This window comes from Mytilus edulis, chromosome 1, assembly GCF_963676685.1.
Source record: "Mytilus edulis chromosome 1, xbMytEdul2.2, whole genome shotgun sequence".
Classification (NCBI taxonomy): domain Eukaryota; kingdom Metazoa; phylum Mollusca; class Bivalvia; order Mytilida; family Mytilidae; genus Mytilus; species Mytilus edulis.
This window is the reverse complement of record NC_092344.1, coordinates 119,192,784-119,206,430: the sequence shown is the minus strand read 5'-3', so window position 1 is coordinate 119,206,430 and position 13,647 is coordinate 119,192,784. Positions and strand designations below refer to the sequence as shown.

Genomic DNA, 13,647 nt, shown 5'->3' with positions numbered 1-13,647 from the left:
CTCTTCAACCACAGTTATGTAATTCCGATTATAATGCATTGCAAAAAGAAATAATACGTTAGAGCTTGGAATAAATGGGTAATGTGTCCATGGGACACTGATGATTCCCCCTCTTACATAAACATGAAACATTATATTTAGCATTACGTTTAAATTTTATAACATTTGGTAAAAGCAAACTAAAGTTGGAGAACAGAAACGAAAAATTCAGAAAACGACCTCATAAAAATACTCTGAGCGTCGTCACTACTTTATTATGATCTCTTATATAGGGAGAAAGACTAAAAAACTAACAATTTCCCGGATTTTATAGTGAGTCCGTGCATGTGTAGAGACACATATTACTATCCTTGTTTTTAGATAAACTGATTCAAAGTTGACTGATATGCATAGGTTGTAAAATGTCCAGTGGCAAATACTTCAGGCATGTTCAGGACGACATAATACAAAAGTTGTGTCTTAGTGCATCCATAAAAAATACTATTAGAACACTCCGTCAGTTGTAAAAGTGATTGATAAAATAAAATATATTTCGAATGATGTAAACGTGTGGGTTGTGTGTGCGTATTTGCAGACAAACCTTACAAACTATATACATTTGAAAAGTTCAAGTTCAACATTCTGTCATTCGTAAAAATTGTGCAATAAAAATATCTGAGAATATATATATATGCATCCTCTATAAGTAAAGCACATGGCGCATTATGTAAATTTTTAAACTAAATTGACTAAAAGTGTCACAAAAATGTGCCGTTTTTCATTCAATCCTGCGTTTCTATAATATGTATTTATACTGTATAAAAAAATGCGGAGACAGCGTGCATCAGACTTACAAATTCAATAAAAGAGACAGCTTAACAGTCAGTGAAAAAGTTACCGGGGTTCTTGAAGCAGAATAAACAACACTTCTATCTTGTGAAAGAAGATGACGGGGACAAGCCATAGAAACACAAGATATTAGACCGATTTCTATTGAAATGAGCTTCCCATACATATGTTTTTTTAGGTTTTATGGCGGGAGACAAGAAAGGGGACGGAAGAATGGAGAAAGGTGTCCCCTGTCCAACCCCTTATAAATCTGTAAAAGTGAAGACATCAAAATTCAAATCTTTTCTGTGTTTTTGTGGCAAAAAGCATTGTGCATAAGTTTTATATCAGTTGGTTGAGGAAAACTGTAGTTAGAGAATCGAAACCAATTTTGTAAAAACGGACGTACACTATGATACGTACATTCGGATCGACGTACAAACAGACAAGGATATAACTCAGTGCCCCCTTAGCTGCGGCGGGGGCATAAAAATGTACAATTTATGCAATAAAATAAAACTCCGCGAAACTTCATGAATGGTTTTTGCACAAAGACGTTATGGCTAAACGTGACGTCATATAAGTGAAAACTAACAAACTGAAGGTCATAACGTTACTTGTACGATTCAAATTTTGATAAGATTACATCCAAACGGCGATTTTGAGGTAGGTGTTGTTTTATTTTCGATAATATTGTAGTTATTGAACATTGGTTAATCAAAGCAATTCAAAATGGCGATTCCCTCCTTTTTTCAATTATTTGAATTCGAGTTATCTCCCTGTGTACGCAAACCTTACCTTAAGTGAATGTATTCAAACATTTTTAGTTCCATATATTTTTATACATTTGTACCACAATCATTATTGCACACAAGACAGAAGAAAAATATTTACAATATTCACAGAGACCTATTTCAAATATATTGAATTTTGTAATTGTACATATTTCCTTTCTGTCAAAGTACGTCATAATACTAGGTAACACTAAACATGAAAACAATATAATAGTAAATGATCTTGCGCTCAGCCAATCTACATTACATGAACTAAAATGCAGATATTGTATTGATGCATTCTGTAAACTAAGCTATACAACCAAAATATATAGACTTGGTCATGAAGTCACACCTCTTTCCTTTCACATCTTGTTTAGATAAGATGTCAATATATAGCTTTAATGATGAAGTCACGCCTCTTGTCTCTTGTATCTTGTGTAGATGAGATGTCAATTAATAGCTTTAATGATTAAGTCACCCCCCTTTTCATTTGTATCTTGTCTAGATAAGATGTAACTACCAAAGTTTATGATGAAGTTCCACCTCTTTCCTAAAAAATCTTGTCTAAATAAGATGTAACAGCCAAATATAAACATTAAAAAGATGTGGTATGGTTGGCATTGATTGGCAATGGGACGACTATACACCAAACAAGCTTTGATCATGAGGTCCTACCTCTTTCCTATAGCATCTGTCTAGACAAGATGAAACTTCCCAATATGAAAATAAGGAGATGTGGTACATGTATGATTGCCAATGAGACTACTATTCACCAAACAAACCATGGTCATGAAGTCCCACCTCTTTCCTATAGCATCTGTCTAGATAAAATGTCAATATATAGCTTGAATGATAAAGTCACACCCTTTCCCTTTGCATCTTGGAAAATATAACCTTGATCATGATAAAGCCACACTTCTCCCCTTTTGCAGCTTGCAGTCTCTGGTTTAACTAGGGATTTTCTTACCCCAGGAGTAGATTACCTTAGCCGTATTTGGCACAACTTTTTGCAATTTTGGGTCCTCAATGCTCTTCAACTTTGTATTTGTTTGGCTTTTTAACTATTTTGATCTGAGCGTCACTGATGAGTCTTATGTAGACGAAACGCGTGTCTGGCGTATAAAATTATAATCCTGGTACTTTTGATAACTATTAACCCCATTAAATGTTCAGGCACCTGTTCAAAGTCAGGAACCCCTTCAGTGGTTATTTTTTGTCAATCTATTACTAAATATTATCAACATTTAGATACCTTTGTTTATTCTCATTTATTAAAAGTTTAGAGATTGATATGATTTTAATGTAAAAACATATTTCATAAGTGTAAGGCATATTTCATAAAAGAGGGACGAAAGATACCAGAGGGACAGTCAAACTCATAAATCAAAAATAAACTGACAACACCATGGCTAAAAATAAAAAGACAAACAGAAAAACAATAGTACACATGACACAACATAGAAAACTAAAGAATAAGCAACACGAACCTCATAAGTGTATAGACATATTTCATAAGTGTAAAAAGAAAATTGAAACAAATAAAACATATTGAATTTACAGATTCACACCAATAAAATTGAGAATTGAAATTGGGAATGTGTCAAAGAGAAAACAACACATGACCAAAGAGTAAAAAACAGCTGAAGTCCACCAATTGTTGGTTTTCAACACAATAAAAATATCCGGCACCTGAAATTGAATTGATGGATAAGAATAAAATATGCTTTGCAGAAATAGATAGATGTATCTTTTCTTATCAAATTTCCTATTTTCTGTTTCAGTAATGACCTAGCTTTTGACCTTGTTGGATATGTATTTATAATATTAAATGATTTATGCACATCAGCTAATGGTGTCTACACGAAAAAGAAATTAGAAGCTAAGGTAATAATAAAAATATCAGTTGATTTTGACATTGTCTAATTTATATATTTACTTTGTGGTTTTCATAGCTTGTAAAGAAGTCTTATTTTCTAAACAAAATTGTCAAATTAATTATGTTGGGTTTGTATCGCTCAGTCTTTAGGCTCTATGCAGTTTTTTTTAATAAGTTAATCTTATTGTTTTTTTGCCATGCTGTCCTCAGGTTTTTATTGACCTATATTTTTAGCAAGAAAATGCATAACTCATCAGATTTAAGTTTTTTCTAGTACTTTTTAAGAATACAACTTATTGTATATCTTCCCATAATTTCTATTTTATAAATCAGCTTTGCTTGTTCAGGAGAACATGTGAATGCCATACTCATTAAACTTATTAGTTAATTGGATTAATGGGGATGAGAGAAAAAATGATACAACTGGGTATTTCCTATAAAAGTTTAATAATAAACCTATGGAATATTTCAGAGCAGGAAAGTGAGTATTTTAGAAAGTTGGAATGCTAGAAAATTAAAGTCAATATGAATTAGACTATTTATAAGGAAACATATTGTGATGCATAATTTGTTCTTATTCCACAGTTTTATTTGTTTTTGCCTTTGCTATCTTATCTACGAATTAATTTATTGAAATCAATTTCGATTCAATTATTTCAAATGGATTTGATTACAATTTGCATGCAGACCAGAGAATATCTCATCTCATTATTCATTTTACTTACTTTCCTGTGTAAGATGTTCATGCAAAGTAAAAGCTATTATAGTACATACAATATATGACAGTGTCCTAGCTAGACTATAAAAGAGGGTCATAACCTCTTCCCTTTCTGGTGTCAGACCACCAATTAAAAATCCCTATCTGTTCAACCAAATTTTGCAATATTCACAGCTTTCTAAATATTTTACCTTAAGTTTAACTTCAAGGAAACCAGGTATATCCTGAATTGTACATGTATCACCTTCCTACATTCCAATTTTCAACCAATGTTTAAAGTCTTGTAACAAATTTCTGATTTTGAAAAGACAGGTACTACCAAAATAACTCCCGGTTTTCTGGAAATCTTAAATTAGTGTACTATGTAGCTCATTAATCCTGAATTTTTAATGCAAACTCATAGACAAGTGAATTTTGGCTCAAAATGGTCTAAATATATTTCCCTTTCACCAAAAGTTTCATTTCTGCAAATTTGTTGGTTAGTTTAAGTAAACAATGACATCAAAAGCACTATTTTGTGTCAAAGTAGGACTACTTTTACATACGTTCTAAATTGGAGGGAGTAATTGGTGGTCTGACACCTAAAGAGCCAAAAAAGTTGCTCAGAAATCTTTGCTTTGCTTTATTCTTAATCCTTAGTCAATTTGAAGTCAGAAACATCCTATCTGAGGATAATGTGACTTATATTACAAATTTCACAGCTCAATTTAAACTGACTGTAATGTATGACTTTGATAGAAAATACTTGAAAATTTCATTTTGGACTACAGGAACATAAACTTTCAATATCAAGATCAGTTTTGTTGATTTTTTTCTTGTTTGTTCTACTTCTTAAAAGACTTTCCACAATTTTTACAATGGGTTAAGTAAAAAATTCAAGGTATTGAAGAGTCAAGGAATATTGACCCCCCTTTTTTACACCTGGTGTAAGTAATGGGACTATTAAATGATCAAAAGTGCAGTCATGGTCATTTAACTGTTTTTATTTTCTATCAGTTGATACAACTTAAGGCATAAAGCTTTCATTTGAGATAATAAATGGGATTTTTGTGAGTTTTTGCAATGTTTACATCAGGCTATGTTATCTGCCAAATACATGCTATGACGCAATGATATAAGGGATAAAAATCAAATAATTTCATTAAATCTTGATGACAAGAACTTTTTTGGTGGTAAAATAACCATGTTTTAATGTTAATACCACAGAAACATCTTGCCGTGCATTTATAACAATTTGGGACATTTTTTTATGTGAAAGCATATTGTCAGGGTGGGAAAAGCTAAAAATAGCACAAATTCAGGTCTAAGGCTCTAAATTTCCAATATGTGACTTTTCGCCCCCAAAAAGATTGAAATGTGACTACTATCACTTCATATGATCAGTTAAGTAAAAAAAATCAATTGTTTTCTGAATTTGGGGTTTCACCGCATTTCCCTTAAAGGTGTCAGACCACCAATTAAAAATCCCTATCTGTTCAACCAAATTTTGCAATTTTCACAGCTTTCTAAATATTTTACCTTAAGTTTAACTTCAAGGAAACCAGGTATATCCTGAATTGTACATGTATCACCTTCCTACATGCCAATTTTCAACCAATGTTTAAAGTCTTGTAACAAATTTCTGATTTTGAAAAGACAGGTACTACCAAAATAACTCCCGGTTTTCTGGAAATCTTAAATTAGTGTACTATGTAGCGCATTAATCCTGAATTTTTAATGCAAACTCATAGACAAGTGAATTTTGGCTCAAAATGGTCTAAATATATTTCCCTTTCACCAAAAGTTTCATTTCTGCAAATTTGTTGGTTAGTTTAAGTAAACAATGACATCAAAAGCACTATTTTGTGTCAAAGTAGGACTACTTTTACATACATTCTAAATTGGAGGGAGTAATTGGTGGTCTGACACCTTCTCTTCTCCCTCTGCAACTTATATGCATCCCTATGTATTTTTAGTTTCTGGAAGAAAAATGAATACTTTTCAGTTGAAAAAATAATCGTGAGAACTATGGGAACAAGCTTATAACAACACCTATATGTTACAAATTCACCCCAAATACATTATAATTAAGATATTTAAAAAAAAAAAATCAAATTTATATGCCCTGAACTGGTAAGCATTCAAACTTACACTAAAATTCCACACTACCCTTACCTTGACTTAAGGTTTTCTATAAATTTCATTTTGACCACAATATATATGTTAATTTACTGGTACCATTCACAAGTTACATCTACAAGATGAAACATAGAGATAATAGCTGGGAACCAGTTCTTAAACAAAATTAATTATCTATGAATATTATGTATCTCCCCTAAAGAGGCGTGGTTTGAGAAACAGCTGTATTTACAAAGTGCAACCAGTATGACATGGTATGTCATTGTTAATTTGTTTGATTTCAAACATTAAACTTTCATAAGAGAGTAATTATTTTTTGCCAAAAATGTGAATGACTTGACATAAAATTTACTTGAAGTATAACCATTATAAGGCACAACATCCTACATACAGTTCTTATGATACAGGTATCACCATAACTTAATGTAAAATGCAATTATTCTATCTTAAGATTTGACTGAATACCCATTATTGGCACAGTGAAGCCTGTTCAGGTATATAAAGCTTAATGGGAAAGGGTATTTTGGTGAAAAGGTTAAAAAAATCCATTTAAGCTTTCCTATTGTCAATAAATATCAATTTTCGTCCATTGCAAACATGTTTTAAAGAGTACATGTATTATAAAGTAATGAACTGTAAATAATATGTTGTGGCAATGCTTTTTTGGAAGCAAGTTGAGGATTCCTTTAGGGCAGTTGCATTGTTGCAATTAAATTTTTCGTTTGATGATATAAAAATTAGATGGATTTGAATTTCACTAAATTTTACAAAATAACGCACAAATGACAGTTTTAAATAAAAGTCTGGAATTAAAAAAGAATAAAAATGGTAAAGAAATGTAAATAGTTTTTGTCGAGCCTGCAACTTTTGTTGCAAAAGCTTGACATAGGGATAGTGATCAGGCGGCGGCAGTGTAAGCTAACTAAAAGCTTTATATTTTAGAAGTGGAAGACCTGGATGCTTCATACTTTGTATATATATGTCTCATGTTACGAACTTTCGGTCAGTCACATGTCCAATGTCCTTGACCTCATTTTCATGGTTCAGTGACTACTTGAAAAAAAAGTGAAGATTTTTTGTAATGTTAAATTCTCTCTTATTTTAAGTGATAGGATAACTATATTTGGTATGTGCGTACCTTGCAAGGTCCTCATGCCCGTCAGACAGTTTTCAATTGACCTCGACCTCATTTCTTGGATCAGTGAACAAGGTTAATTTTTGGTGGTCAAGTCCTTATCTCAGATACTATGAGCAGTAGGTCTAGTATATTTGGTGTATGGAAGGACTGTAAGGTGTACATGTCCAACTTGCGGGTGTCATCTGACCTTGACCTCATTTTCATGGTTCAGTGGTTATAGTTAAGTTTTTATACCCCCGCTTTGAAAAAAAGGGGGGTATACTGTTTTACCTCTGTCTGTCCGTCCATCAGTCAGTCCATCCGTCCCATGAATATTTTTCGTCACATTTTTCTCAGGAACTACACTACCAGGATTTCTGAAATTTGGTTTCAGGCTTGATATAAGTCAGCTATACTGTGTGATGCGTTTTCAGATTCATCACTCAACAACTTCCTGTTTATCGAACACTTGTTTGATTTTACACATGATAGCCAAGTTGAAAATTTTTCGTCACATTTTTCTCAGGAACTACAATACAAGGATTTCTGAAATTTGGTTTAAGGGTTAATATAAGTCAGCTATATCGTGTAACTGATGCGTTTTCAGATTCATCCCTCGACAAATTCCTGTTTACCGAACACTTGCATATTTTTACACAATTAATATTATCTACGGCGGAGGTATCATCAGTGAGCAGTAGCTCGCAGTTTCACTTGTTGAGTTTTGGTCTGTTTTTCATATACTATATGCAATAGGTCTACTATATTTGGTGTATGGAATGATTGTAAGGTGTACATGTCTAGCTGACAGGTGTCATCTGACCTTGACCTAATTTTCATGGTTGAGTGGTCAAAGTTAAGTTTTTGAGTTTTGGTCTATTTTTCTAATACTTTATGCAATAGGTCAACTATATTTGGTGTATGGAAATATTTTACGATCTATATGTCAGTCATGCAGGTTTTATTTGACCTTGACCTCATTTTAACGGTTCATTGCTAAGTGTTAAGTATTTGTGTTTTTCTCAATTTATAAGCAATATGTCAACTATATTTGTTTTATGGAAGAAATGTTAGCTGTACATGTCTGCCTGGCATGGTTAATCTGACCTTGGCCTCATTTTCATGGTTCTTTGATCAATGTTTTGTATTCTTGGTTAATGTTGACAGTTGTAATAAAGCTTTATTTTTAGGACTATCAACATAATATCAATGATTAGTAAAGAAGGCGAGACATTTCAGTGTGTGCACTCTTGTTTTAACTAATTTGGTACATACATGATACCCATTCTGACCTTTTGTCCTTTTAAAAAAGGTAGTAGAAAATGTTTTGTTTAAGCTTGCTAGTACATGTACTTTAAAATTAAATAAGATATAAAATAAATGTGCTTTATTTTTTCATGTTACAAGATTCAAGAAGCTTTACAGTAACAAGTTTATCAAATAGATGAAGTTATATTTCATATTATAATTATTATTCTAAACATGAGTTTTGCTGTATTTCATGACAGTTCAAAATTAATTTAATTTTAATCTTTTGATTCTTTTACTTGTATTTTCAAAACTCTGTTCTTTCCAATTCACTGATTTACTCTTAGCGGTCAATCATATATTTTAAGTACAAGTTAACAGTAACTATAAGATAATAAGAGTAAATGGTTAACATTTTCATGATTGGTAAAAAACACCAGCGTCTAGTAAGTATTTCCTTATATTAAACTGTTGTTCCTTTCAATATTTCAGGATTTAGGAAAGTATGGACTGTTGTTTTACAATTCCTTGTTTATGATTGTACCTATCAGCATTTTAGCTTTCTCTATGGGAGAAATAGATAAGGTAAATATAACAAAATAAAATTGAGAATGGAAATGGGGAATGTGTCAAAGAGACAACAACCCGACCATAGAAAAAAACAACAGCAGAAGGTCACCAACAGGTCTTCAATGTAGCGAAAAAGTTTGTGTAATCTGCTAAAATGTATATATTTTATAAGAATAACAACGAAAATAATGAGAATACATACAGTTAATTTGAGCCCATGTGTTTTCCTTACTTAGTCATCCCTTACTATAAGGTAGCAACTAAAGGTCACTGTATGGCCTTCAGCCATAAGCAAAACCCATACTACATAGTAAGCTACGCAAATTTTGTTTTACTTAGTCTTCTGTTTCCATGGAAAGCATTCATATCCATCTAAACATCCTTTTTTTTAAATTTTTAGTAAGAATCAAATTTGAATTAAGACATAACTAGAAAAGATTATCATTCAAATCACAAAAACATTGTATGTATTTTACTATATTCAGGCAATGAAGTTTGAGGATTGGCTGACCATTGGATTTTTGACTCAGTTCTTATTGTCATGTTTTATGGGATTTATACTGAATTACTCAATAGTGTTGTGCACTCAACATAATTCTGCTCTAACAACTAACATAGTTGGAGTCCTTAAGGTATGTGAATTAATAATATACTGGCATTACAGACAAAAGTTCATACACTGCCAAAAATACTAGCATGTCTTTATAGGTAAACTTAATTTGCAATCATCAACTCAACAATTGATGCTGTTGGAGCTTAAAATACTATACAGTTATCTCATAAATATCATTAGGTCATAATGGAAGATAGTGTCATAGAGTAATTAACAGGAGAAAACAATAGGCTGTAATAAGGGGAAGTAACCAGAAATATTTTCTATTTTCACGTTTATCTAATAAAAGAATTGTAGTTTATCCTATGGAAAATAGGTTTTCAACTCAAGTACAAAGTAAATTTTGAATGACATTTTAAAATAAGAACTTTTTATTGCATAAAAGAGGAAGTTGGAAAGATGAGGTTTATACCAATCCCCATGAATTTTTCTTCTGAAATAGTACAATAAAAAAATTTGTTTGTTTTTTTCAGAACCTGTTTGTGACATATATTGGAATGTTTCTTGGAGGAGATTATAATTTTAGTTGGATAAATTTTACTGGTATTAACATAAGGTAAGTCAAACAAATATAATTTGTCTCCTAATTATTTATATCTTTTATACAAATGCTTTATGTTCTGAACTTTCAGTCTGGCACAAGTCTGTTGTCCTTGACCTTATTTTCAGGATTCAGTCTCTTCTTTTAACAAATCATTATTTTATTATTTCATGTGATAGTTTTTCATTTATTATATGTAATTGGACAACTTCATTACCTGTGTTTAGGCAGAATATGGTCTAGTAACCTCTAGACTCCACCTGTCTGTCTTTACAACACTCATTGAGCAAGGAAAATTTTAACCAGGTGTTTATGGCTTTAACATCAGGGAATGATTAGTTATGCTCCAGTATGCATTTAACCTAAATCAATTATATGCAGTGATACAGGTCGGGTTTTTGATCTTTTTTGGTTTATAAAATCATTCTAAGATATTCATGCCTGTCAGACAAGGTTCACCTAACCATCACATCATTGTATAGATCAGAAATCACGGTTAAGTTTTCCTGGTAAGGTTCAATACTAAGATACTGAAAATGTCAACTTTATTTGGTTTAAAAAATATGATGATTGATTTTCTTATCCAGCCAATCTCATGTCTACACTCCTTGTAGAATATTTGCGAAAAAGTTTAAAAGAAACTGCACATTTTACTTTGGCAGATATATGTACAACCTTGGGGTACATAGGAACACTGTTCTTTTATTTTTTTATAGAACTGCCTTCTAAAAGAACCTACAATTTTTAGTTCAAGTAATTGCTCTTAGGCAGACAAAATATGTGCAACCACGGCATACATAGTACCATTTCTATTTTATTTCTAAATAACCATCTATATTGTGTACTGACAAGTTTCTTTTTGTTTCAGTGTATTTGGCAGTTTAATTTACAGTTATGTGACATTTAGAAAGATCGACAAATCAAAAGAAATCATTGTAGAAAAACCAGACATACAACAGAAAGCACCAGCTACTGTATAACATCAAGTGGGATCCAACCAGCAACGTTAGAGATACTAAAAAGAAATTCTCTGGTTATATGCAATAAATATTATGTATAATAGAGGCTATTACGACTGTGTATTATAATGTGGGATTATTTTTTGAAAAACTAAAGATGCTTCTTATTATATAGTGAAAAAGCCATGGGTTAATAAAACACATGTTTGTGAAGATGATTTATTGTTCAATTTTCCAGATAATCCATTTTTGAATTAATGAAGTTGTGATAATATTGCCTAAAAACAATAAAAGGCTATGCATTATATATTTCACTTGTATTATATTATTTTTGTTATTGTTTTAATAATGTACAGTTCATTTATGACCACAAAAGTATTGTTAAGATTTTGCAAGATCTTTGTAGCTTTGATTATGTTAAGGTTATGCTACATTTTATTTTTTATCTTTACCTAAGATAAATGATTTTATGATCTTATATGTAACAGTGTATACAGTTAAATATTCTTAGGCTACAAACTTCAAAATCGGTGCATTTAATGATATGCAATGTTAGCCCCACAATTTGAAGGTGATCAGCTTTACAATTTGGTAGACAAAATTTATATACAGTATGATTGTCTCCTGAAATAACTATCATTTATTGTCAGTGGGCATGTGCAATAGACAAAAGATTATTTTCATTTTTGCATGGCTATTGAATTTTGTATTTTAAATGAATTTGACATGAGATTATTAACTGAGAATTTCTTTTTGTAAAATGTTTGATTAACTTATATTTTACATGAGCATTGAATAAAAACTTGTCTAACAAGTACCACTGAGAACAATTGATTAACAAGAAAGAAACTGTGTCTGTATTAGCAATAGAAATAATAAATTATTATCCACAGTAAAAGCAGATAAACTTTTGTAACTTTCAGTTGTGATATCTACATTGGTTCTTTTTAAACTTAGTCATATTTTGCAAAATGTTTTTATTTGATAACATCTGTTAAAGGGGCACTAGCTGTCAAATTAATGTTCACCAATTTGACCCAATTCTCATATTTGATTTATAACTATGTAAAACATTTATCCAAACTATTTAAAGTCTTAAATAAACAATCAACATGGCATGGGCATAAAAATACATAGCTTCGTTTCGTGTGTATTTTAGTCTATATGCCATCTAATTAACTATCAAGTTGACCTACAAAGTCATCTTATGACCATATAAGCGTTGTAAACATAAATATAATTAGATGAAGCGAACTCTTGCTATTGGATTTTTCTAGGTCTGTTTAATTTCATATTATAGATTAAAAATATATGTTTTATCATCATTTTTACATGTATAAGAATGATTTTTTTGGTGGATAGAATCAGTCAATCAAATGATTTACCTTTGTTTCACTTTTAATGTTGACATTCTTTTCCTATAAATAACTTAACACATACAATTCATATGTTATCCATCTCTAACTAAGGGGTTAAATTGAAGTTCACATGAATACGGATTCAATAAGGTCGAATTATTCACTTGCAAGTGAATAACTCATCATCAATGTTTCTTATTTTGACAAAATTGAACCATACTGTCTGCTAAAAGCGACTAATAATTTCATTATTTCACTTATATTAATGATTGAACAAAATAATAGATCTTTTATATATCTCAGAGCCAGTTCCCCTTTAATGATGAGGTTTTACAGAAAATTGTAGTATTGTTAATACCACTTTTACAGGAGTACAACATACAGTTTAATGTGTTCTTTTTTAAGGTCCAACGTTGCATTAATCTGAGTTGATTTTCAGTCAGCTTTGAAACACCTGACCTTTTGTTTTATGAGGGAAAAGTTTTGAGGGGAAAATGTTAAAGTTTCTTTATAATTATTTTGTTATTGCTGTTTCAGTAATAGATTTATCGTTCTGCATTTTCCTAAAGATCCAGCAGCTTATGAAATGTATTTTTAAATTTAAAAAAAAAATTGATTTACAATCAATGTAGGAATTAGAAGGTTCGAAGGGGTGTTGAAGTGAATAAAACAATGCCTTATAAAATTGAATCTCAATGTGTTTTTTTACTGTAACATATTTTTACAAAATTGTATTTTAGTCAATGTAGTTAGGTCAGTTTGCTTGAATTCTGTGAAAAATAGATATGGATATTAGAAATCCAGAGTGTTCTTAATTAGCATAAATTTAACAATCATGGTTGATATTGTTAAACATATAGTTAACAATAATTTAGTATACTATTTTTTCATATTTTGTTATATTGTTAATTATTTATTTTTATATAATAAATACTGTGGGAACTCA

The 13,647-nt window shown here is 30.9% G+C and overlaps 1 protein-coding gene across 3 annotated transcripts in view; it reads left to right on the top strand.

Moving 5' to 3' along the window:
* The window catches only part of LOC139503409 (solute carrier family 35 member D2-like protein), a 24,850-nt gene extending 11,203 nt beyond the window's left edge, over nucleotides 1-13,647 (top strand). The window contains exons 7-12 of one of the 3 annotated variants that reach the window (XR_011659098.1): nucleotides 3,365-3,467; nucleotides 9,153-9,245; nucleotides 9,716-9,862; nucleotides 10,317-10,399; nucleotides 11,253-12,309; nucleotides 13,011-13,647. Coding sequence is in view for 1 of the 3 variants with exons in the window: in XM_071293191.1 (XP_071149292.1) it covers nucleotides 3,365-3,467; nucleotides 9,153-9,245; nucleotides 9,716-9,862; nucleotides 10,317-10,399; nucleotides 11,253-11,364 (538 nt within the window). In the remaining 2 variants the exon portion in view is untranslated. Of the gene's footprint in view, nucleotides 1-3,364; nucleotides 3,468-9,152; nucleotides 9,246-9,715; nucleotides 9,863-10,316; nucleotides 10,400-11,252; nucleotides 12,459-13,010 lie in introns of those variants that run through there. The other 2 variants (XR_011659095.1, XM_071293191.1) reach the window with 2 other exon arrangements.